The sequence below is a fragment of the Malania oleifera genome, chromosome 11, assembly GCF_029873635.1.
Source record: "Malania oleifera isolate guangnan ecotype guangnan chromosome 11, ASM2987363v1, whole genome shotgun sequence".
NCBI lineage: Eukaryota > Viridiplantae > Streptophyta > Magnoliopsida > Santalales > Ximeniaceae > Malania > Malania oleifera.
Genome location: NC_080427.1, coordinates 31,589,038 through 31,615,811, shown reverse-complemented (window position 1 = coordinate 31,615,811; position 26,774 = coordinate 31,589,038). Strand labels below are relative to the sequence as shown.

The 26,774-nt window shown below is 35.7% G+C and overlaps 1 protein-coding gene across 1 annotated transcript; it reads right to left on the bottom strand.

The window, feature by feature from the left end:
* Nucleotides 1–966: 966 nt before the first annotated feature.
* LOC131167994 (tubulin-folding cofactor B) lies at nucleotides 967–25,807 on the bottom strand. The gene is made up of 8 exons (XM_058127116.1): nucleotides 25,272–25,807; nucleotides 24,792–24,943; nucleotides 19,914–20,032; nucleotides 18,870–18,931; nucleotides 18,554–18,595; nucleotides 15,617–15,750; nucleotides 14,903–14,972; nucleotides 967–1,441 (listed from the first exon to the last, which is right to left on the bottom strand). Exons 1-8 carry the CDS (start codon nucleotides 25,371–25,373, stop codon nucleotides 1,394–1,396), a joined length of 729 nt encoding a protein of 242 aa, XP_057983099.1. The 5' UTR covers nucleotides 25,374–25,807; the 3' UTR covers nucleotides 967–1,393.
* Nucleotides 25,808–26,774: the final 967 nt, after the last annotated feature.

Here is a 26,774-nt window from a genome sequence, read left to right as displayed (position 1 = left end):
AGAAATATATATCAATTAAACCCATTAACCTTTTCTTAGTTACAAATTAGTTCACTTTTAAACTTGCTAAACACTACAATTAAATGAGTCAATAATATCTCTTTCAAAATTTTTTCAAAAATATAATATGCTAAAACTATAAAAATCCACCTACTTTTTTCAATCCACCCAACTGTAATTGAATAACCATTGAATGCAAGGTCGCATTTTTCATTAGAATGAAGAAAATGTAAATTTTTCAAACCTCAAAAGGCCAAAACTCAAGAAAGGTCCACATCTATTACCCTAAGTAATATTCATGGCATCAAAGGGGGATTTGGCTAATCAATACTCACATTTAACTAGATGGTTGTTGATCGGGCACATGATGGTCCTACTAAACTCAATTACAAACCCAAAAACCTCCACGGTGAAAATAGCCACAAATGATATCTCAATCTCCACAATTATCATCCAATGAATTTTCATTATATTTTCCCTCTGTTAAATATTATTAAGAATAAAAACTTATTTTAGTATAATTAAAAACTTAAATTTTTTGTTTATGCATTTAATATACTTTTTTTCTTAATAACCAAACATTAAAAATAAAAATTAAAAAAAAAAACAGATTATTTTATATTTTTCTTTCATTTGTCTGCGTTTGGAAGCATATATTTTGAATTTTAAATTTAAATTTGAATGAATCTAAACAAATGTCAATACAAATCCAATACGTCAAATCTAAATTCTCTTCAAACGTGAGGTTAATCTTTTTAAAATTTCAAATGGATGTAAAAATTATTAACAAGGTAAAAACCAACCCCTCCAATGGAACTCCTTCCCTCCTAACCAAAAATACCATAATATTCTCCAGAAAAGGTCGAAGTATATGATCAACGAGGTACAAGGATTTCAAATTTTCAGGCAGGCGAGTCATGCAATGTCAATTCATGGAAAAGAATCCTTTAACCAGAGGATGGCAAATAACTGCAACGGAAAGGGTATTTCTATAGTATTACCCAATGCACATTCTTTCCTAAAATACAAAGATAAAACTACACACTGTACACCCATTGTCGTGTGCCGCTTTCCCAAATCCCCCATAGACAGAGCTTTATGCACCACCTGCCGTCTATTCTTTCCCAAAAATAGTCAAGTATATTTTGTCGTCGTCAAGCAGAAAATCTGATAAATTCTATTCATCATCACCATCATCATTCTCACTTTGATTTTTATCCTAATCTTGATAGAAGCCAAGAAGGACTATTAAAGAAGCACAGATGTACATGTTCCCATCTCCACAAAAAAATGTAAACAATCATAACTGATGTAAATATCTCAGAGAATATCCCAATGGTTATAATTTCTCTTTTGAGACAGCAACTCTGGAAATTCTGTAATCATGACCAGCTTATATTTCATCTTCGTCAAAGGGATCTCGTTCAGGATACTCGCCAACCTGGAAACAAGGTTGCCTTGTAGCATTCAAACCCACATAGAAACCAAGACAAATACAATGCAAAATGGAAGCTCCAATGGTTTTAATAGCAAGGGACCATATTAATTAGGCGCAACAGGGAGTCACAACGACAAATTGACAATGTGGTATCAGCATATAGGTGTATGCCAGTTTCTCATTGAAACTAAAAAAATAAAAAATGAATCATAAAAATGGAAGCATATCAATATTTCTCACAAAATTTTGCATCCAAATTGAATAAGAAAACAACAAGAGACAAGACGAAAGAATTGAGAAAATTACAAACGCAAACATGCAAACAAAGCAAGTTACCCTATGTTTGTGAGCATAGATTTCAGGTCTTAGATTTGGATTTTTGTGGATTTGAACAAAGCAAAACAAAAACTTATATTAAATTTCATCCTAATCCGCATAAATCCAAATCCAAGGCTCAAATTCATACTCCCAAACACTAACTTCGGGACCAGAACTCTTTCATTGTAGTCAAAGGATTTAGCTGACTAGATTGGCACATGCACTCCTCCCTCATCTTTTATTTAAAAAAATAAAAATCATCTCTACCATGTGGCCCATTTTTTACATTTCTTTTCATGTTTCTACAATTTGGGCAGTCTAAAAAATTGCAGTGAGTTAACTGAATTAGATATGACAACCATTTTGTGGGAGAAATTCCATTCTGAAAAGAGATGGATTGAGCCACTAAGAGCCCAAAGAAGCATCCAGTTAATATTTTCCTTTTTTTTTAAACACATGACAGCTCCAGTAGCAAGGTCAAGCTGAAGGATTAGGACACATTACAGAGAGAGAAATTGTAAATGAAGCAATGCAAGATGAGTGAACACAATATTTATTTAGATAAATAGAGAAATATATTAATAGAGAGCGAAATTACAAGATAAAGATAAAGGCAGAGAGGAAAACCACAAAAACACACACTACCTAACCTGGAAAACCTTTTTTGAAAACCTCTTACATATAATTAATTGAGCATTTCAAATTAGCGTATGTCCCACCAACCTTTATTCACCTTATTCTTACCTATATAAACAAACTTCTTGACCAGCAGGATCAGACAACCACCATCCCATCTGATCCAATCTTCCATATACTTCCCTTTCTCTTTTGCGAGCGAAGCAGGGGCAAGCAAAATGCCATCCCTGTTCCCTATTCTTTATCCATAACATCATCCACAAAAATATGAACATCTTCCAGACCTTTGAGACATGTTGGAAGCACATGATGAATATCCCCTACTAAATTTGATGAATCTGTAACATACTCACATTATTGCCGGACCTCATCCAATAATAATCCATTGTCTTCGTTAATGGTTATTTGGTTTTTTAGCATCATTAGTATGTACTAGATTTATGTTAGTTAACTGTTAGTAAGGGTATTAAACATATATTATAAATAAAGGGAGAGACCTATCATTGAGGTAAGGTCTTCCATGTTACCCAATTATTCAATATGGTACCAGAGCAACATCCAACCCAAACCCTACTGCCGCCACCACCAAACCAAAGCCTAAACCTAGCCATCCCATGCAAATCAGTCAGTATAGGAGAATCAATCACACTCCAACAGCCTAGAAACAAGTTCAGGGATTGACGGAAAACTTAGCTGTCGCCTGAAAATTCCCTAGCAATCGCTGCCCTTCTCAAAACCTTCAAAACTCTTCCATATTCACAAAACCAACCATATAACCAACAATAGAACCCTCCAATCTGTAGCTCTGCAGAACCCCATCGCTGGAAACCTCCACATGCACCCCCGCGTGCTGGAACATGAGAATTTCCAGCCTCCCTTTTCTGTATAATGTCCTGATCATTTCCATAGACCATAATATCAAGCTATTGGGCATGTTTTCTGTTCAAAAATCCAACCTTTTTCAGCCATGTACTCGGCAATCCATGTTGTTGTTTGGTATTAGTAAAATTCATCACCAAGTCTCTTGGAGTAGTGGCAGCAATCTACATTGATTTTGTCGGGCTGTGGCAGTGCTATGTCCAGTTGTCGGTGACTTGTTCGTTGTTGAATCAGTGGTTGACTCATTTGTGATTGTTTCGGTTCGTCCGTAAGTTCACTTGTGGTTGTTTCAGTTGGTCCAAAAGTTCATTTTTGGAATTCAAAGAGCATTTTGTTGACTGTGTATTTCTTATTTGCTGCTATATCAAGGTTGTGTGTGTATTGGGATGGCATCCTAAAATCCCAAAAGTGTGTTTTCCACATCAGGAACTTGTTCAGGTGAACACTGTACTATAGTTGTCATGGAGGAAGAGAATTCAAGGTTCCTACAATATCAAGCATCCTAACAAGCATCTCATCACATTGCATCTTTTGCTCAAAAGGGTAAACCTACAATCTGTATGTCATCTAGTAACTCTTCCGCTAGTCCTTGGATTATCAACTCTGCTGCTACCAACCATATGACAGTTGTAATCAACTTCTTTTCTGCCCTCCAATATCCTAAAAATCTACCTCAAGCCAGCATTTCTGATGGGTCCACAACTACAGTTAGGGGACAGGAACAGTAAATCCTACTTCCTCCATCTCTCTTTCTTCTGTTTTGTACATTCCTAAGTCCCCTCTCAATCTCATGTTAGTTAGAAAGCTTACAAAGGCACTAAATTGTTCTGTAACCTTATTTCCTGATTCTGTGATTATTCAGGATCTGAAGACGAGAAAGACAATTGACACAAGACATGAGATTCATGGACTTTACTACTTCATCCCTCACTTCTCCCATTGCCTGCAAGCTGCTGTTACACCACTTCAAATCCATTGTCGCCTTGGTCATCTATCCCCGTACAAATTGAAACAGCTAGTTCCTACCTTGAGTTTTCTCGGGTCAACAAACGAGCGAATAGTTGTTTCATGCTCACCCATTCTAGAATTTGGGGTCCTAGTTGTGTCACATTGGAATTGGAGTTTCAGTACTTTGTTACATTTGTCAATGACTACTCCTGGATGACTTGGTTATAATTAATGAAAGATCATTCTACATTGTTTAATATCTTTTGTGCCTTCTTTTCTCAAATAAAGGCTCAATTCGATATGCTTATCAGAATACTTCGTAGTGGTAGTGCTAAGGATACTTTAGTGTCCTATTTACCTATATGACTAATTTTGGTATGATCCATTAGTCATCTTATGCCTATACTCCACAACGGAATGGATTTCAAAACCAAAAAACAAACATATTCTTTACGTCACTCATAGCCTATTAAATCAAATATATATCCCCAAAATTGTTGGGAGTGATGCCGTGCTCACTACTTGTTCTCTTATCAATAAAATGTTATCCTCTGTCCTTGGTGGTAAAATCTCGTATTCAGCTATCTTCCCTAAGGCTTCTTTGTTCTCCCTTCCTCATATATTCGGTCCTAAGACTTTTTTCCATCCTTTAATTCCAAGAATAGATAAGTTGGATCCTCACACTATCAACTATATTTTTTTTTGGGTTATTCCTATACCAAATGGGATATCAATGTTATAGCACTACTTTATATCGATTCTTTGTCTTTGTTGATGCCACCATGTTTTGAGTCTACATCATACTACTCTGATTCCTAGTCCTTCTCATGGCTTGGATCATCCCAACTTACAAGTATACACATGACGATTTAAGGAAAGAGAGAGCTTCCACTTCTAAGCCTTTAGTTCCCTTGTTAGATGATCCTATTTCCCAAGATGTTGATCCTCCTATTGTTGTTCCAAAATGTAAACGTAGTTGTACCCAACATCCAATCTCTGATTGTGTTTGTTATGATTTCTTGTCACCCTCATAATATTGTTTTGTTAGTACTTCATCTTTTTTGGCTCTTCAAAATCTACTTCTAAAGCCCTGTCCCATTCTAGGTGGAGGAATGTAATAATTGAAGAGATGCATGCGTTACAAGATAGTGATACTTGGGAGTTGGTACCTCTACCACCTGATAAGCCTGTGGTCGGTTGTTGGTGGGTGTATACTGTGAAGGTCAATCCAGATAGTTCCATGGCTCAATTGAAGGCCCACCTTGTTGCTAAAGCATATACTCAAGTGTACGGTTTGGGTTATTCAGACACATTCTCTCCAATCACTAAACTTGCTTCAATACGTTTGTTCATCTCCTCAGCCATTACTTTTCATTGGCCACTACATTAACTGATGTGAAGAATGTTTTCCTACATGGTGATCTTCAGGAGGTCTATATAGACCAGCCACCTGGGTTTGTTGCTCAGAGGGAGTCAAGCTTAGTATGTCGACTCAAAAATCATTATCTGGTTTGGTCAATTCAATGTTATCGTGCTTGAGTTTGACCTCCAACAGTATGCAACAAATCATTTTGTATTTTATAGTCATGCTCCATCTGGTAAGATTTTTCTTATTGTGTACGTCGATGATATTGTGATAACTAAAGATGATGATCAAGATATCTAGGATCTAAAGCTTTTCCTACAGACTAAATTTCAGACCAAGGATTTGGGACTTTTGAAGTACTTCAAGAGCATAAACGTAACGAGATCTCGCATGGGAACAATCTTGTCACAGAGAAAGCATGTACTTAATCTTTAAGATGAGATTGGGTTGTTAAGGTCCAAACCTATTGATACACCATGGATCCCAAAAATAACTTAGTACCAGATATGAGTGATTACTTGCCTAACCCAGGACAATAATGGAGACTTGCCAGAAAGTTGAATTATCTCACATTCACTCAACCTGATATAACTTTTGCAACAAGTGTTGTGAGTCAATTTCTTGATTTCCAGAGAACAAGTCACTGGGATGCATGGTTTTTAAATAACAGTCATTACATAATGGTAAATGAGGCCTCCAATACAGTTATAGGCCGCTAATGCAGTGAGCGAAAAATTCATGGCCGTTACGGAACCATAACGTCCCATAGCAAGCGTTACACTTACGTTACAGTCCGTAACAGCTGTTACATCACGTTACGGCTTCCAACGCCTTATCTCCTCGAATCTGCTTCATTTTTTGTGGTTCTCTTCGCGTGCCGCTGCTTCTTTCCCCCTTTTCTCCTTCTTTCAGCTTAGGTCTATTGATTTGAAGCTTCGAAACCCCCAAAATCCGCATTGATTTGTTGTTTGAAGCTGTGGTCTGCAGGTCAGCTGCATTGGCTCTTCGAGCTATGGATATTTTCACAATTTTTCGGCAAAATTGTTGTTATTTGGGAAAGTTTAGCGTAGATTCTACAAGGAAATTGTGAAATCAATAAGAAATTTGAGGATTTGGAGGCTTGCAGCTGAAACTCACTCCACTTGGTAGGTTCGGTCAATGTCGGGACTCAGGTATGTCTTCTTCTAGACTCCAGTCTTCCTTCTTCTTCTTCTTCTTTTTAGTTATTTTTTTAATATGAAGCAGCAGAGGCTACACCAGCACTACTACAGTACTACATTGCTAGAAGCCTACTAAATTAGCAATTTAGTTTATTTTATACTTTTTACTTAATTACATTTATTTTATTTTATTTTATGTATGTAAAATTGTAAATAATTAATTATATAAGTAAAATTTATTAATTAATATAAAAATTAGTATAAAGTATAGAATCTATAGATTTATAATTAATATATAAGAAAAAATTATTAATTAAAATAAAATTTCTGCAAATTATAAATCTACATATTTATTTTTTTAAATACCTGGACAATTTTATATTTATTTTGTTAAATTGTAAATTGTGATATAAATAATTGTATTATATATGTATAAATCAACTAAAATCTTAATAGTTAGCAACTTAAAGTCTTAAAATTAATCCATCATTTATATTATATTGTTATGTAATTAACTAATTACATACCATTTTATTCTTAATTTCTAGTATAAGGACCATAACTTATTATTTTTACTTGTTTAGAAATCATCTAATCAGGCATCAAGATGCCGCGTGATACAAAAGGAAGTGAAAATCTACCTAGTGAAGACATTGGTTGGCATTTTGCAATGGAAGGTAGTAGACATGTTGTCTTATGTAAATTATGTGGAAAGACAATTAAAGTAGGAATTACACGATTGAAACAACACTGGCACATAAAAAAGGTCAGGTGTCTTCGTGTCCAAATGTAACCATGCAGGTTATGGGAGGTAACGGGCCACCGCCCCATTATGCCAGATGCACCTTCCAACAGCCTTTAACTCGAAATACCTAATTTCTTCCCAATTTTTCTGCCTTCTGCAGCATTTCTCCCTTTCCCCTAGCTCGTCCAGCTTAGATCTAGTGATCTACAGATGCAAAAATAGAAGTTTGTACTTGAAATTGCCGTCCAAAGGTCAAGTGTGTGCTTACCCTTCCTTTTGTCAGAAATTTTATCCATTTGAGAAGAAATTTGTTCTTGTTTGGAAGTGATTTGGGTAGATCTGAGTGGGAAATCAAGTTGGAAGCCTGGGATTTGGGTGGATCTGAAGTGGGTTTGAAGAGTTCGCCGAAATCGTCCTTTTTTGGCTGGCTGCGAGTATTGCCGCTGCTCTTCATCAGTTTGTGGGTTTGTCCAGTTTCCCCCAGTGTCCACTGCCAGCATATATAAATTTATTTAACCCCACCCCCCTCCATTGTCAGCATGTATTATTTATTTAACCCAACATCCCCCCTCCCCTCCTTTTTTATTTCCTCCTGCTTAAGCGAGTTAAGCAGCTGAAAGCTGAAGCTTAATACCAAAGATTAATTTGGTTTACTTTAGATAATTACATTATAAAGATAGTTAATATAAAATTCTAGTTAACTAGGTTTTAAAATTTTAATTATTTAACTTATTTACTTATATATTTTTTATTTTTAACTTAATTTCATATATTTTTTAATTTTTTAAATATCCTAATTTCTTAATAGTTGGTGCTTCATTGCTAATGTACTATCATTAATATTACTTAAAGCTTAACTTATTAATTTTTTATATGGGCCAAAATTTCGTAATGCATAATAAAAATTGCTATGCTTAAAATTTAAAAATTAAATTTGCTAAAAAATACAAAATAACATACATGTAACTATTAAAAACATTGATTACAATGTGTGAAGACTACTACCTACTTAGTATAAATTTACTTAATGAGCCTAAATTGCCTACTTGTATCATAATATTATATTAATATTGACGAATCATGTGTGTATATGTATGTATATTCATTTTATCTCTTTAATGAATTGGTTGTCAATTTCAATTACATTTCTAAATTTTTTAGTCATTACAGTAGTGAACAGTATAAACAACATAAAAATCATGTTCCCTATTAAAAAAAGTATTTGTAGGTTGAATAAAAGCAGTCAAAATTCATTAAAGATCATGTTTTAAAGGATTCCATCATTATTCTTCAATTTTGACGTAGTTGTGCATGCATGAACAAAATTCACGACCACTAAAACCGCTTCCCATTATGTAACATCCGCTTCTCCCGCTTCCCACAACACCCGCAATCGTGACATGGCGTTACCCGCGACCGCAATTTAAAACCATGGTTGCGATTTCTATGTTAACAGTATGAGAGCTTTCTCCGTAGAGGCCATCAGAACAATCAGCAATACAGCACAATCCAGCACACACCAGTACCAGCAAGGACTGCACAACAGAAACAGAAGGAACGGCACACAACAGAGAAAACAGAAGGAGCAAAAAATGACCAAGATGCAGGGCATTATAGCTGGCAGCAACTAGAAGCAAGTGAAGGGAAAAACTGGAAATAGCCATTGAACCCCAAATCAGAAACCAACCAGCAACTGATAGAACAGCATCATCACCCCACAACCAGCCAATGGAACATCAAAATAACAACAGAAGTAAACCAAAAACAGTATACAACTGCCATCACATCAGCAAATCACCACGAACACACACAGCATCCAACCAAGGATGCTGCACAGCCTAACAGAGAGGAAGAGTGTCCCTAAATGACTCACAAAACAAAGAGACAAATCAGATTTGAGAACTGATGGTGAAAAGATAAGAAAATAGAATAAAGGAATGTCCAAAATCAACTCAAATACTCAAATTTAGAGGAGATCAATGCTCTCATACAGTCATACCATGTTACAAACCTGAAATAAATTGAATATTTCATGAAGAAAATACAACACTTAGGGTTAGAGAAAGAGAGAAGAAGAGAGATGAAGATTTGAGAGGGAGACACAGTGGTCAGCAGTCCTGGAGAGTTAATGTACAGCTCCCAGTCTGTCCTCTTTATATATTAATGATAAAAATATATGATGGGCAAAAATGCCCCCACTCACATGGTAATTACTAAAATAATATATTCCCTTCTAACAAACTGAAGAACTTCTCCACAAATGAAGATAAAAGCAATGATTTGATGCGCCACAACCAAGATCCAAGGACCAAGTGTGATGGAGGAGATGATGAAAACACTGTAGGCTGAAGCACCCATCTGTGCATACTGAATTAGGCATAAACTGGGAGATGATGAGCAGTTGAGTACACTGTAGGCTGAAGCACCTCTGTTTGTGTGCTTGTGTCATATTATGTGGATAGAACTCAAGTGAAGTCAGGCATAAACTGGGAGAATCAATTACTAACGTACCAAACAGCCCACAAAATTTACAACCCTAAATCAAAACAAGCTCCAAAAATAACAAACATCAAACTACTTTATGCCTCAATCAAGCACCTATGAAGCAAAATTGAAAAAGATAGGATTACTAAAGGCTCAAGAACTAAGAGAACAAATGAAGAACTTCAACACAGGTGGAAGCAAAAAGAAGGAGATAGGATTGGTAAAGGCTCAAGATCTAAGAGAACTAAAGAAGAACAACACAGGTCAGAATTCAACTATACATCTCAGTTCAAAGGCCATATAAATTCAATCAACATTGATAACAGGCAGGCAACCAATCTGCCCACGGCGTCAGGGCTGCATAATCATTTTAGACCATACAAGTGGACCATGTTCCACATCATCGCAGCCATTAAGCTGATGTCAAATTTTCAAATAGGTTAAACAAATGCATCTATCCAGCATGATTGAGTAGATCATGCTAATCTGTAATATGATCTACCTTGATAGGAAAGTAAGCATCAACAAAATCAAAGATTTTTTTTGGATCAAAAAAGAAGAATATATTAATAGAAAAAGAATGTATATGACTGGAGAATAAGAAATCCTTCTGAAAGGCACAAAAAAGCAATAATAGGAAAACAAAAAAATTAATATAAAACAACACACCAATCATGCTGAACATCCTGAACAGACAAACCCTTGAAACAGCCAGTAGCAACAGCCCATAATGAAGCAAAATACAGAATCTTATCCCAAACCAAAGACTAGGAAGTCTTCTTTCCCTTGAAAATACTGGTGTTCTTTCCAACCAAACACCCAACAAACTCACATGCAACCCACATCTCCAAAGGGTTGATTTGTCCTTCCGAAACCTTAAAAAGAAATGGCCACCTCCACTGACCCTGGACAAACCCAAAGTTCCCCAAAACCACCATAAGAGGTGTGTTCCAAATTCTCAAGAAACAAATGAGAGGCAGACTCAGAACCATCAAAACAAAGAACACACGCATACAGGGATAAGACCTTAGAAGGCCTCCTACTCTGCAATAGATGGTTAAGAATGACCAACCAAATAAAAGCATTAATTTTAAAGTGAACTTTGGCCTTCCAAATACTATGATATTAAGAAAAATGCAAATTCTTCAGGATTAAAAACCCAGAGAAAGATTTACAAGAGAAAACCCCCAAAGACTCCAAAAACTACACTTCCTCACATCCTCCCTATTGGAAGGTAGGAACCCTCCAATAACCTCAACAATGACGCAAGTACAGCCACCTCTCTATCATTCAAAGCTCTATGGAAATGGAAATCCCAAGGAAAGTTCTCCCCAATAGAAATCAAAAAGAAGAAACAAAACCATTATGTAACAAAGAAAGATGATACAAATGAGGGAATGACACAAAAAGAATGAAGTCTCCCAACCATGGGTCATCCCAGAAACGAATGTGATGCCCATTACCCACCCAAAATTGGGTACTAGAAATAATTGTGGACAAAGCTTAGATATGCATCTCCTTCAAATTTACTTTTAGTTACTTTATGTCAAAGAGAGTTCTCCTCTAAAGGAAATCTCCATAACCATTACTCAAGAAGGCAATGTTTTTAGACACCAAATTTGCTAGACCCAGCCTTCCCTCACTTTTAGAACTACACACCACCTCCCACCAAACCAAGTGATTCTTCCTCTCCCCCAACCCACACCAAAGAAAGCCTCCCATAATTCTCTTTACAGACCTAGAAACCCTCACAAAAATTTTTAAAATGGACAAAAAATATAGCAAAACGCTAGAAAGACAAAAAAGAATATGTCTGACATGACCGCCTAACCAAAAAAGAGCACCTTTCTAGTTTCCATCCATCTAGACACCTTCTCTACCACAAGAGCCCAAAAACCCACCAATCTAGGATTACCACCCAAAGGAACCCCAATATATGTCAAGGGCTAATCTAGATTAGCACACCCTACAAAAGAAGCCAACTCCAAAGATCTATCTATTAGGATCCAGCACCTACGACTGGACCAAAAGCTATAATTGTCCAAGCAACACAACCCTTATACATGGCAACACAAAGCCCTGCATCTATACATGCTACAAGTGGGCCTAAGGGGCTTCGCAATGCACACGTAGACAGACTGGCAGGATGGGCTGTTAAGCACCGATATTCTTTACTTGCATACATGATAGCGAGTTTGTAGGGATATCGTTAGCAGCCCATAAATTCTGACAATCTCCTCTCCCAAGTTATGTAGGGACAAGTCCACCAAGTTAAAAGAAAAGAGAAGAAAAGAAAAAAGAAAACAAAAAAACACAAGATCACAAAAAAGAACTAAATGAAATTAAACAAGAAACCCCCTTTTTAAACCCTTTCCACCATAGTTTACCAAACTCTTCAAACTTGCTAATTCCCTTTGGCCCTTCACCTTTCAATTTTTGCCATCATCCAAGCGCACTTCATTTCCTCCAATATCACTCAGCTCTAAATCCATTTTATCCGAAAGATTTTGAGCTTCTAACTCCTCCTACAAGAACTCCTCAATTGGTGTAGGCAAAATCCCATCCGCATGTTGTACCATATTCACCAACCCATCATTATCAAAAATAGAAACTCCTTCCAAACCTTCCAACGAGGGTGGATGAACATAAAATAAATTCCCTATTTCATCGTAGGAGTCAGAAACATACCCATATTGTTCTTGTATCTCATTTAACAACAACCCCATACCCATATTGTTCTCGTATCTCATTTAACAACAACCCCCCCCCCCCCCTCCACAATCAGAATCACAATTATCATCACTTTCTGGATCTGAAATATCTCCCTATTTCTTTGCCTTTTCTAGTCTTATTAGAACCTCCAACATTCTTCTCAACTTGAGGAACTTCCACAATACTAAACTCTCCCTTAGAATCTCTCCTTAACATCTTTGTCATAGACTCACTAGAATTTTCTCTCTTATCTTCGAATATGGTTTTTATTTCAGAACCCAAACAAGCCACCTTTCAACAAGCATAAACCTTATTACCTTCAATTGATCAACATAAATACGGCAATCAACCAATTTCTCCCGCAAACCCGCTTCTTTTTCACTCTTTTTTACACTTCCTTATGAAATTACTACGGGACTAGATGCAGATTTATCACCATATTCTTGAAACGAATATGATCTTCTAATATCCTGGACTTCCTTCAACTCTTGATCATTTCGATTCATATTCATAATGCTTGTAGGCTGAATAATGTTTCATTTAACTGGATGTCAAATAATAACTCCAATACTAGAGGGCATAACTTCCTCCTTCCCAATACACATCTTTTGAGAAGTAGGGGCAATACTTTGGGCCTTTCTATTATCCAGAGCCAAGCCAGCAATATTTTAGACCTATCTGTCATCTACTTAATGTCAAGGCCCTTTTGTGTGAAGCCCATATGAGGAGAACCTCCCTTTTGATCCAAATTGAAGCTTACATCAACATCTCCTAAACATTGGTCCCTTTCAAATAATTGGCCCAATTTAGTTAAAAAAGAAATACCCCCTTCTTGAGTTACGTAGGCGAAGTCCAAAGTAAGAACCATGCAACCCAACCCAAATCTCTTCACTGCTTCCTCCCTGAACGCACCCCTAGCTGCCTCTCTGATCATTCTGCTCCATCCCTAACCCTAACTTCCTTCCCGCTCCTGTCAATCGAAGCTGACTGATTAGCAATTGCCTTAGGTTCATTTCAATGCAACTTGTCTCCACACCAGCAGCACAGATCTTGTTTCCCAACCTGCTTGACTATCGCATGCATCATCATCACGATTTTTGCCTTCCAACACCACCTAACTCCACGATCTGTGTTGTGAGGAGTTATCTGCACCCACACTGCCAGTTTCCTCAAGAAAACCCTTTGCTATCTCGCAAAAAGCCCCGAGGAATAAAGACTTAAAACTTCTTCCCTTCCCATCCCAACCCAAACTCCAAAAATTTTCCTATCTTCGTTCATTTAATCGACATCCAGAGCTTCGTAATACCCAACCGAACTGATCGAAACCCCCTTTTCGTGCGACTGAAAGTAGATACGCCATCAGCAAACCAAAGCATAGCCTATCAGCAAAACCTAACCCACCTGCTACGAGAGATATTGCTCTCGACTACAAGCAAGGATGTGAACCCTCCGACCATAACTAATCACAGATTGAAGGATTTACCTTTGATCAGGATCAAAGGTTTCAGCATTGGCTACCGTAGAAGCTTTCATGGAATCAAGCACATGAAGAGGAGAAAAAGGTCCATGAGAGAGAGAAAGAGAGAAAACCCATTGAGACCTTGGGTGCTTCAATAGCAGATTGCAGGATATGATAGAGAGTTCTATGTTATCATTTTTTTTTATAGAAAAAGCAATTCATTAGATAAAGAAAGAATAGCTGACACCCCATAAATGCCAACACTGTCCACCCTCAAAATTAGTTATTCAATTCTTCCCTAAATTAACTTTTAACCGAAAAGCACACTCAAAAATCTATAAAACAGTAAGCACATGTAAAAAAGACTCCCTATGAATTATGATCCTCTTAAGAAAAAAAATAGTATATCAGCAAACTGAAGATAAGACACTGTAACCCTCTCATTACCAACCCAATACCTCTCACAAGCCCTCTATCAACCGCCCTATCTATCATTTTAATCAAACAATCAACTACCAAGACAAACAAGAGCAGGGAACAGATCTCCTTGCCTAACACTCTTTGAAGCCTTAAACCATGATTTAGATTCCCCATTGATAATAATAGACAATGAAGGATTAGCCAACAACATCAAAGAATCTACATATAAAAATCACCAAAGCTGACTCCCGTTCATAACAATAGAGAATGAAGCATTAGTCAACAGCATCAAAGAAACTCCATTTAAAGTATAACCAAAGTTTAGTTATGCACAAACCTTTACTTTTTCAGGCCTGATCAGTGCACCATGGAGTGGAGGGCAATTGAAGTAACGAGTGCCTTTCACCCTGAAACATGACCAAGCAAAATCATAACCAATAAATATGCACAACACCTCCACTATCCATTAAAAGAAAAAGTTAGATTCCACTGCTCAGTAAAAGCAAAAATGGCAACAAGAATAAAAGGGAGACAAAAAAATAAATACAAGGAAGAGGATGAAACATCCTGTGACAAAGAAAAAACAAAGGAAACTATATTTTTTTAATTACAAAAGCAAAAGAACTTTCCGGCCCATTGAAAATCAACAGATAAACACCTCTGAAGTTCCCAGACACAGAGCACCAATTATTTAATCCATACAGATTGCTATTATATATCAATTTACTTCAAATACTAGATAAATGTTTCTCATTTTTCATTTAAAAGAGATTTTGAAATGCATTCTTGCTGTTAAAGCACATAACTCAATGTAGGTTAGTACTACTAACTGCATCCACATTCAGTATAATGGAAGGAATGGATTCTAAAATGGGGATCCTTATGCACATATATCAGTATTTTTCAAGAGTTTTTTATTACCTGAAAAAATATATCATCATCGAAAGTAAATTACAACCAAATATTTTAAAAAGTAATGGGAAACTAAGACTATAAAGTATCTTTAGTTTCTAGGAAGCACCAAAAAAATTGGAATTAAAAGCTCACATACATGCCATCATGTTTCCCCAGTGGTTCATCATATTGAACTCCAACCCAGAATCCAGGTGCAACAGACTCTGCTCGGCCCACAAACATAACAACACCTCTTTTCTCCCCAGGCTCAACTTCACATCTATCTCCAACCTTTTTTGAAGGGAAAGAAAATGAGGAAAAGAATGGTAGTTATGACAAACACCAATAAGGAATGCTCACTGCTTGAGACAGAACAAAATATGATTAAAAACTATTAGACATATGAATGTATATTCACAATTGAAAATTTCTCTCCTTCATTAATTGAAACAGTGAAATGTATTATTGACATGAAGAAACATTTTGACCATCCATAAGTGCTGTCAAAGACTAACAGCCAGCCAACAAGTAAATCCACTAGGCCCATAGACTGTAACCATATCAGAGCAACATTTTGGTAGAAACAGCACAACAGCTTTAGCAAATATCCAAAATTATTTCATGATACAAGCTTCATGTCATTAAGGATATGTATGAAGGAGTAATGACTAATGTAAGGAATATAGATGGAGAAACTAGAGAATTTCCAATCACCATAGATGTACATCAAGGATCTGCTTTGAGTCCTTATCTTTTTGCTTTAATGATGGACCAATTGACTAAGAGTATTCAAAAGGAGGTTTCATGGTGTATGTTGTTTGCAGATGATATTGTATTTATTAACGAAACTAGGGACGGAGTAGAGGCTGAGTTAGAATTATGGAGAGAAACTTTGGAATCTAGAAGTTTTAAGATAAGTAAAAATAAGACAGAATATATGAAATGTAATTTTAGTAATGATAGGCGGAATATTGGAGACAAAGTTAAACATGATGATGAAGAAATTAATAACACTTGTAGATTTCGATACCTTAGATCTATTATGCAAGCTGAAAGAGAAATCGAAGATGATGTAATGCATAGAGTTAAAGCACGTTGGGTAAAATGGAGAAGTGCTTCAAGTGTGCTCAGTGATCGTAGAATACCCTTAAAATCGAAAGGGAAGTTTTATAGGACAACTATAAGACCAACTATACTATAAGAATCGGAATGTTGGGCAATGAAGAAACATAATATCCAAAAAGTAAAAGTTGTCAAGATGAGAATGCGTAAATGGATGAGTAGTATAACACTGAAAGATAAATTAAGGAACGAACATATTCGTGGTAAGTTAGGTCTAACTCCTATAGAAGATAAGATAAGGGAGGGACGACTCAGATGGTATGGACACTTGCAACGTAGGCCACATAGTGCACCTGTGAGGAAGAGTGACTTAGTTACGGTGGGGGGGTAATAGAAGGAGTAGGGGTAGACCTAAAATAACTTGAGAGGAGATAGTGAGTAAGGATTTAATATCCTTGAATCTATCAAAAGAAATGGTCCATGATAGCATAAATTGGTGGAAAAGGATTCATATAGCCGACCCCGCCTAGTGGGTCTACGGCTTGGTTTTGTTGTCGTTGTTGTTGTTGATACAAGCTTCATCAACTACAATATAAATTTCAAAAGACTAGATAACAATTAGATTATTAGATACTAGGCATGTCAATATTTCACAGTATAGCCATTGTAGTACTTTGAAGAAATTCCAAGCTCTCTGTAAATGTTTATAACCTAAATAATGTTCATACACTCAAACAATGAAGCTGGAAGAGCTTGTTCATTGTCAATATCAACAAAGAAGGATTTACCCCTATCAGGCACACATTTGTAGGCCATTTCTTGGTGAAATCTTTGAATTTATTACATATTAGGGGGGGCTAATGAATAATAAGTGCATTCTTAAGTGGATAAACTACATTGGAATTTGAAGAAGAAATGCCATCACATTCTGTTGCCTTCTGTCCTCTCTTTGCTTTGCTCATTCTTAGCCTCTCTATTAGGCCTATGATCCCTATTTTTGGTTATAAAAAAAAGAGACTTCATTGAAAAGTAGAAGATATAATCCTTAGTACTGTTATACAACTAGGAGATCCTCACCTTAGTTTATCAATCACTATTCAGATTTCAGACCATAACTGTAGTCTGTAGGTAGAATCAAATAAACAGTAAATGACAACATATGCTTCACATAAGACATTTCCTTTACTTAAAGCTGAGATAAAATGGATAGTTGGATACCACATATTATTTACATTGGGTAGCATGTACTGTTCAATGTGTACTTCACCTGTATCTAGATTGTGTTCCATTCGGCACCCATTAATGGATCTTATTACTTATTATTTATTATTTTTGTGTCTATATTTGATTATTTTCGATGATGTTGCCTCAAAAGGCAAATAAAAATTATGTTATAGGCTTATAGCAAACAATAAATCTCTTTCTTTACTATTTGATAGTCTTTCACAGTTCCTTCCCTCCTCTATATCTAGAAAAAGAAAAAGAAATCAATTCCCCAGTGTTAAATAAAATGCAACACCATTCAATTCCATCTTCCTGCAACGCCATTCAATTCCATCTTCCTCTGCATCAATTAGAAGCCTTCTTTTTCATTTAAGTAACCTCTAATACCATGCATACGTGTGTCAATCAAAACAGTAACTCAGAAAAATTTTACAACTTGTTGTTTAAAACAATAATGTCACCCATAAAGCTTACACAAAGCAGCAACGAGTTGTGCAGACATCAAAAACAAGATTTTAGAATTCATCTAGTTTCCTTCACATGAGGGTTTCTTATAAAAATTACAGTCCCCTAAGCATCCTCTTTTACCAAAAATAAAATCATTCCATTATTTATAATTTCCTTTCACTACCACCATCCTTCCAGTGAATGAGAAATAAAATAAAACAAAAATTGAAACCTGCAATCTTTCCTAAAGCAGTAACTAATATTATAAATCACCTTCAATGGACTAAACATTTCAACAGTTGCACATATCCACTAATGCAAAAAAAGAATACATATATTTAATAAATAAATAAATAACCACCTTGATATTGGCACAGAGGTCTTCCATGTAGTCATCTGATATCTGTAAACAAAATTTTGTGCAAATAAATATCCACTCACTGCTAAAAAAAGAACATATCACGTGAAAGTGGAAGTTTGATGATTTAAAATATCATTATCAAGAAGTTCAAGATGCCAACATATAGCAGATGAAGAAAAAAAGTTCATTTTTGAAAAATAGAACTCTCAAAGCACTAAGAATGGAGTTATAACATCAGACAACAATACTGAGAGGCGAGAGCGTCTTACCAGCAAAAATGAAATAGAAGAGCCTTAACAAAATACAAGAGGCTTACTTTAGTTTCAAAAGCTGATGGATTTTGAGAAGCCAATTTTTCCTTAAATTTTCTAAAAGTACCTGCAAATTATGTTAAAAAGAAACTTGAGTTACTAAAACATTGTTAGAGCTTTATATACATTGTTTCCCACAACCTAACAGCTTAAGCTTTTAGGTAAAGTGGTAATATAACTTGGTGTCTGAGCCGGTTACCAAGAGGTCTTGGGTTCTAGTCTTGTTGCCCACGTTTATTGTGTGGTGTTTCAAAATTATCATATTCCCTGTAATGGGTGTTATTTATTGTTTGTTTATCTCTCTAGGTGCTATTAGCTGCACGTGCAGCAGAGTGCTAAAGCCTGACCTACATTATTGGCCCACAACCTAACAGCTTAAGCTTTTAGGTGAAGTAGTAATTTAATAAATATAAACTGTGGTTTCTGGCACTAAACCAGCAGTTTTATATGTTTTTTATATATTTTTCCCAACATTTTCTCAAAGTACCTCTGTGCGTGCGATACATAACCAAATACTACACTAACACCAAATGTAGTGCAGCATTCTCCAGAAGTACCTCTAGCAATGCAGCTTATTCAGTGAAGCCACTAAAATAAACTTAGCTGTTTGTTGTTCTATATCTCAGTCATCTCATTTAAGGTTTGCTACATAATAATACAACAAATCAGCTGGCTTACAGTTACCATTTATATGCACTTCAAGTTTTCGAAAACAGACAAATGGACCAACAAATATGTTTTTGATCAATCAAAAGTAGGTCAACAAATATTAACATCTACCCAAAAACAACTGCCCACCACCCAAAAGCACTACCTATACCTAAACAAAACACCGCCTAAGAGATCTGCTTGTCAGTCCTTTCCTATTGTAATTGGATCACTGCAAATTAGAAAATTCTCATTGCGCCATCCTAGAGCAATTGATTCAGGAACTTATAGTCAGAAAAGGATCATCCAGCGTAAGTGTGTGCGTGTGCATGCGCGTGCAAGCACCATGTCTTAGGCTTTGCTGTTAAGCCAGAAATGTAAATTTTTGCTTGAAGACTCACCATCAAGTTTACCATAGGCTTCTTCAGAAATAGAGTATTTCTCCACCAATGAGGTGTCTTCCAGCCAACCACCAGAAGTTACAGATGAGGGGTCAAGATCCACAACATGCAACCGGAAACTGTTAATAGACAAGGTCCATTGCTTAGCAAAAAAAAATAGACAAGGTCCACAACAAATATTATCTGTGCTAATAAAAGAACTATTAGAAAACCAAAAAAAAAAAGCCAATATGAGAGAAAACCCGATATGACTAACAACAGAAACAAGATAATAAACAACAGCAACTACCTGAAATTAGCTTAATAAACAATGGGTGATTGATTGCAATGCAAGTTATGAAAAAGATATAGTCTCAGTTGATTAAAGAACAAAAATTACACCAAACACAAATAAATGAACAAACATCATCAAAAGCAAAGCTTATAAATCACGCAACAAATTTAAACTCAATTTGAACTTCGAAACTCTTGATGAAAGATAATTATATCAAAAAGACAATAAGTTAACTGCAATGAAGCTGGGTAACTCTGCACTTAGCAATAGCCACCAGGCAAACAACTTCAATGAATATTTACTTTAAAAAAAAAATTGATCTATAAATAAAACTGATTGCACAGGAACAAAATCATAGAGTGTTTACCTGACCCAGAGCACCCAATAACTAAAAGCAAGCAATGCCTGCTAGAACTGGTGAAAAAACATAAAAAAACAAAGAAGACAAAAAATACAACACCTGACAAAATAATCAAGACCATCTGCATCTAGATATCAAACATCTGAATTTCCACCACTGAGATTCTATGGTTCCTCTCTTCCCTTAAACTCCACATGAGAACAAAAGGAAAATGTTCAAAACAAGTAATCCCTTCCTCCCAAGCCTTGGCAAACCCATTTCTCATTAGAAATGACTATCTCTATGAGAACCCCAGAATCCAAATCTGCAAAGGAAAGATGACCAGTTGCAATTGGAGAAACAGAAACATCAACCTTGCAAATAACACATATGGGGAGACCTAGTTCCCAGAATTCACAAGATCCACCACAGAAATCTTGTCTAGGAATGTCATCCCAACAACTTAAAAAGAAAAGAGCAAAGATTTCAAAATGGGCGTATCCCTGCGTTTGGAAGCTTGGAATATGGACCTTGGACTTGGATTTGAGCAGATATAAAATTGAGCACAAAAATCCAAACCCAACAACAACAACAACAACGAACCAAGCCTTAAGTTCCACTAGGTGTGATCTACCACAAGAATCCTTTCTGCCAATTTACTCAATCATGGGCAATATCCTCCGACAATTTAAGGGCTATTAAATCCTTACTATCTCATTCCAAGTTAGTTTAGATCTACCCCTACCCCTCTGCTGCTAGCTCACTCCTCCTCACTAGTGCACTATTTGGCCTATGTTGCACATGCCCAAACTATCTGAGCCACCCCTCCCTGATCTTCTCTTCTACCCTAACTTACCACGAATATATTCATTCCTTAATTTATATTTTAACAGCTCATCCAACTAAGAATTCTCATTTTAGCAACTTTTACTTTTTGATATATTGTCTCTTAGCTGCCATACATATAGCATGGTTGGGCTTATAGCCATCCTATAAACTTTACTTCTAATTTTAAGGGTAATCTACGATCACACAATACACCCATAATACTTCACCATTTAACCTTACTCTATGAATTACATCTTCTATGATTTCTCCTTCAACTTACATATAACACAATAGATCCAATTTATCAAAATCTACTAATTCTATTAATTTTTTGACCATCAACTTTAATCTTTTCTCCAACGTTCCTCCTACCATGATTGAAATTTCATTTCATATATTGTCTTTTTTTCTAAAACATATCATAGAACTTCCTTAGGTACCCCTTTGCTTTCTCTAAGTCAATAAAAATTATATGCAAGTTCCTCTTCTTTTCCTTAAACTTTTCCATTATTAAAAGACACATAGCTTTAATTGATCTCCCGTGCATAAAGCCATATTGATTTTTTGAGACCCTCATTTTAACCTTAGTCTGAGTGTAATTACTATTTCTCATAGTTTTTTGTATGATTCATAAGTTTTAACCCCATGAAAGTTATTACAAGAATATCTCCTCTATTTTCTGTATACAAGTATTGAAATGCTTTCCCTCCATTCATTTTACATTTTCTTAGTTTTAATAATTGTGCTAAATAAATTGGCTAACCATATAATTCCATTGTCATTTAAGCACTTCTGAACATCAATTGGGATGTCATTCAGTCATATAGTTTTCTTTTTTTTTTTTCATTTTTTTAATGCAATCTTAACTTAATTAATTCTATTATTGCAAATAAATCTCAAATTTTTAGTCTTTTCTTCATTTATCAATTTTAAGTTCAAGGTGGTTTTCATTAAATAGTTTATTAAAATAACTTTGCCATGTTTGTCTTATGTATTCTTCTTTAACCAAGATACTATCATCATCATTTTTTATACATTTTACATTACCCAAGTCCATACTCTTTCTTCTGCTAACTCTAGCAAGTTTAAATGTGTCCCTTTCCCCTTCTTTTGTATCTAATCTAGCATATAAATTATATTATGCTCTATATTTAGCTTCACTTTTTTTGCATCTTTTCTTCTTTATACTTTTCAAAGTTTTACATGTTTCTATGTTTTTTCCATATATTATACCAAATTCCTTTTGTCTTTACAGCTTTTCGGACATCCCGATCCCACCAACTTTCTTTACTAACTGAGAATCTTCTTCCCATATATTCACCAAAAAACCTTTTGCTATCTTCTTAACAAAGCTAGCTATCCTTCTCCAAAGAGTTTTTGCATTTACACCATCTCCTATTGTCCCATCACCATCTTTGATCATTTTATCTTTAAATTTTATTATGTTTTCTACCTTTAGGTTCCACCTAACCTAGTTCTCTTGCACTGGTTTATGTTCTCCTTTCTCTTCTATTTTTTAATGCATATATCTAGCACTAAAACTCTATGATGAGTAGTTAAACTAAACTTTCAAATAACTTTACAATCCTTACACGATAAACAATCTACCCTCCTAGTTTAGAAATGTTTAGAAATTTGTTTAACTTTTCTTTTATCCACTTGAAGGATAATAAGTGTTCTCCTCTCCTCTTAAAGCATGTAGTCATTGTAATAACATCAAATGACATGGAAAGTCTAAGATCATATCAAACTCATTTTTATCTACATATTCTTGTCCTCCATGTATCCTCTCATAACATTTATTGTCCTTTCCAATGCGTCCATTCAAATCAGTTCCTACAAATATTTTCTCACTCTCTAATAACTCTTGTATAATACTATCCATATCTTCCCAAAATTGTCTTTCAAGGTTTTACGCTAGACCTATTTACGGAGCCAATGACCTTTATTATCTCCTAGCCTAAGATCATCTTGATTTTTATGATTTTATCCCCCCTTTTTTATAACAAAAGAAGATATCATTAATAGAAAGAGAATTTAATTTACAAGAGGGAGAATGAGACATCTCCTGAGACTAACTGAGACTCTCCAAGCCTAAACAAAAACATAAAAAATGCCCAAAGGAAAAATCATCCAGTCAACATGTTCCTCCAATCTCTTTGCAGCTCTTGAAAACTTGCCTTCTGAAAAAATCCTTATCCGATGCACCACAAAGAGGCCAAATATTTTATTTTTTTCCCAAACCAATATCTAAATTAATTTTTTCTCAGAAAATATTTGAGTATTAAGTTCAATCCATAAATCTCATAATACTGCGAAAAACCACACTTTCATAAAGTTGCCCTATCCTTTCTTCTACCAAAATCTATGAAAGATATTTCTAAAAGGTCTTCAACTGAGGGAGGACAAACCCAGCTTTCTCCTATAATGCCAAAAAGCATATTCCAAATGCTCCAAAAAAATTCACATTGCAAAAGAAGGCGAGAAGTTGTCTCGGAGTTCTTGTAACAAAGCGCACATACATTAAAAGAGAGAACCTTTCCTAACTTTCTCCCCTACCCACTTAGTTTCTCAAAGGCAGATTACATTAATTTTCCATCTAATCATTGTTTTATCCCAAGTCTCCTGAACTCATTTCTCGACCCACCCACATCAAGAATGATGCAAGAACTCTCGCATATTTGCCAGCATGAACGAGTGTAAACATGGCAGTTCATCTCGACAAAACGATCTAGCCTACCCTTGCTCATTTTTCACTAGGATCAAGTGGTAGGCTGGTAGCTCATAGGGGGCACCCCAATAAATAACCAGTTAGGATCCATATCATTCAAATCTAGTACATTTTTAAGTTGGTTGTCAACTACCTAACGTAACCCTCCTCCTTTACACAAGTTTGGACTAGCTGCATGTGAAAAGAATTAGGACATTGAGTACATCCCAGGCGGAGTTGTGATTGAAACCTAGCAAGATCTATGATCCCAAAGACAACCTCAAGGATCCTCCAGTCCCATGAAGACCACTAACCTAAAAAGAGAGCACAATTGAAACTTCAAGATTTAGAGACGAACCAAAAACCCAAGCATTTATCAAATGGCTTCACCTTTTTGATTTACAAATATATTCGTGGATGGTGTCAAAAAAATATTCCTCTAAATATGGAAGTTCCTAAATAAAGTGAAATATGAGACAGGAGGGGCTCGCAAGGCCCAGTAGTTCATATAAATTCTGGAAGCACCAGCAAATCTGCAAAAGAAAGGACAATTCATTTCTCATCTTAGCAAGATCCTCCACTCCCATAACTTAGAGTTGCTATTTGACTATTGGGAGGGGGGGATCTTCCCATGTTAGAAATATTTCACGTTAACAATGTCAGTCTACAAGCTTTTCCATCAACTAAAAGAGAGGGGATTTACAAGAAAAAATCAATTAAACTAACCCGTCCTGAGGAGAATAAAATCCAAGAGGTCTCAAATTATCACTCAGATCCGAAATTTTAGCACCAGTGTCATCATAGAGCTCGAGGCACATTGAATTGACAGAAGTACCACATTTTCTCCAGAGCTTCTCTTTCACAGATTCCACTGTCATCTGAGAACAATTAAACAAAACATAGTCACCGAAAGCTTCAAAATAAGACCAAGAATATATCTTCCATAGATCATGCACTTGAGGTCTAATGCAAACGATACAACTCAATGCATGATACTACTCGACGCATGAATAGAGCATGAGAACTCTTAGAGCATGAATCCAACACACGTAAAGCTGAAAACACAACATCAAGTCAAAAGCAGCAAAAGATTAGATGGCCATCGTGTCCCTCGAAGCATGAATACAAGGAGAATCCAGAGCACGCATGCATTATTCAACACAAATCTTTAATCCATAAACAAGCCCACGCTTGGAATTTGAGTACCTGAAGGGAGAATCGAATATCAGCCGAGAAACTCTTGAGATTGGAATGAGTTGCGCGCAGGAGGACAGAATCATCCGCCTGAAGTTGCAAGCGAGAAGCCATGATCAAAGGCTCCGCCCTTCGCTTCCACACTTCACTTGTGCAAAATTTTTGCAGCTACTTTCAAAATCATCAAAGTCTCTCTATCTAAACACACGGACCTTGGCTTCAATTAATCAACCAGTGTCGCAACCGAGCGCACAGAAAATCCACAAACTGCATTGGGGCATGGAAAGTTTTGCAGCTCTAAACCTTATTCCCACATTGCCAGGTATATTGATTAGGAGGTAAAAGGGGAAATTGCAAAGGAAATTTTTTATAATACATAATATTATTAAAAATAAAAATTTATTTTTTTTATAATTAATTTTTTTTTCCTAATCTTAGAATGAGACCACCTGAAAATCAGCCCAACCTACGGCTAATGCTTCTTTGATTCCTTCTTAATAGCCCATACTTCTAGTAAATCTAGGGATGCCACCAAAGTCACACCCATCAACTTAATAGAATTCACCATCTTGATTTTTAAATAAAGCCTTGCTCGTGCTTCATTGGTTGTTTAATTTTTGTTTGTTGATTTGCCAAATATTTTATTTTCTTCATGGCTTTCTTAATGGTTACCCTAAACACTAAACACAACAAGAAAATCGGGGCAGAGGGAAAACCCTAATTTCCCTAGTCTTTACGCCTATCTTGCCAATTTATAGAATTTTTTGACTTTATTTTGGCCAATTTGATAATTTCAAGTGACCCAAAATGGTTCAAAATGATTAGGAATAGTTTGGTCAAGTCTTAAATTTTGTAAATAAAAATCAAAGTAAAAAATCCTATTTACATATTTTTCTACAGATTTTTTTACATTTTTGTTTATTTTTTTATCATTTTTTACCATTTCGAGCAAATCAAAATAGTTCAAAAGAGTTTGAAGTAGTTCGAGAGAGTTTCGCGCTTTTGTGCAAAAATTGAGAAAGTTCATATATTCTTATGAGTTTTTTTCTTTGTCAGCCCGGGTGTAGAGTCAAGAGGGGGGTGAATGGACTATTTCGCAAATTTTCATTTTTCTCTATAAAATAATAATCTTGACAAGATGCAAGCAATTATATCACAATATATTAAATAAAATCATGCACAAGATATAAACAATGAAGTATAGGAAGAGAAAGCTCAACACCGGTATTTTAACGTAGTTTGACACCAAACCTAGGTCCACGCCTTAAGACCAACTCAAGGATTCCATAATTCACTATCCAAACTCATTCACCAGCAGAGAAGTCTTACAACGAGAGAACAAATCTCTCAACACCCACCAAAAGCCGTAAGGTTCACCAAGAAGCCTTATAAGTCGGTTCACCAAGAACCTTCATAATTGGTTCACAAATAACCTTACAACTGGATCAAATCCCTTTACAACAAGAATGCTCCTTGATTGAGCTAACATCAATTACAATACAAACCTCACAATAT

What these genes read in the sequence shown, in the direction of transcription:
- LOC131167994 (XM_058127116.1), bottom strand. Translation starts at nt 25,373, where the DNA reads ATGGCTTCTCGCTTGCAACTTCAGGCGGATGATTCTGTCCTCCTGCGC. An exon ending in TTTTATTCTCCTCAGGACGG is followed by an intron (nt 20,033 to 24,791) that starts GTTAGTTTAATT and finishes GTCTATTAACAG; the next exon opens with TTTCCGGTTGCATGTTGTGG. An exon ending in AGCCTATGGTAAACTTGATG is followed by an intron (nt 18,932 to 19,913) that starts GTGAGTCTTCAA and finishes CATAATTTGCAG; the next exon opens with GTACTTTTAGAAAATTTAAG.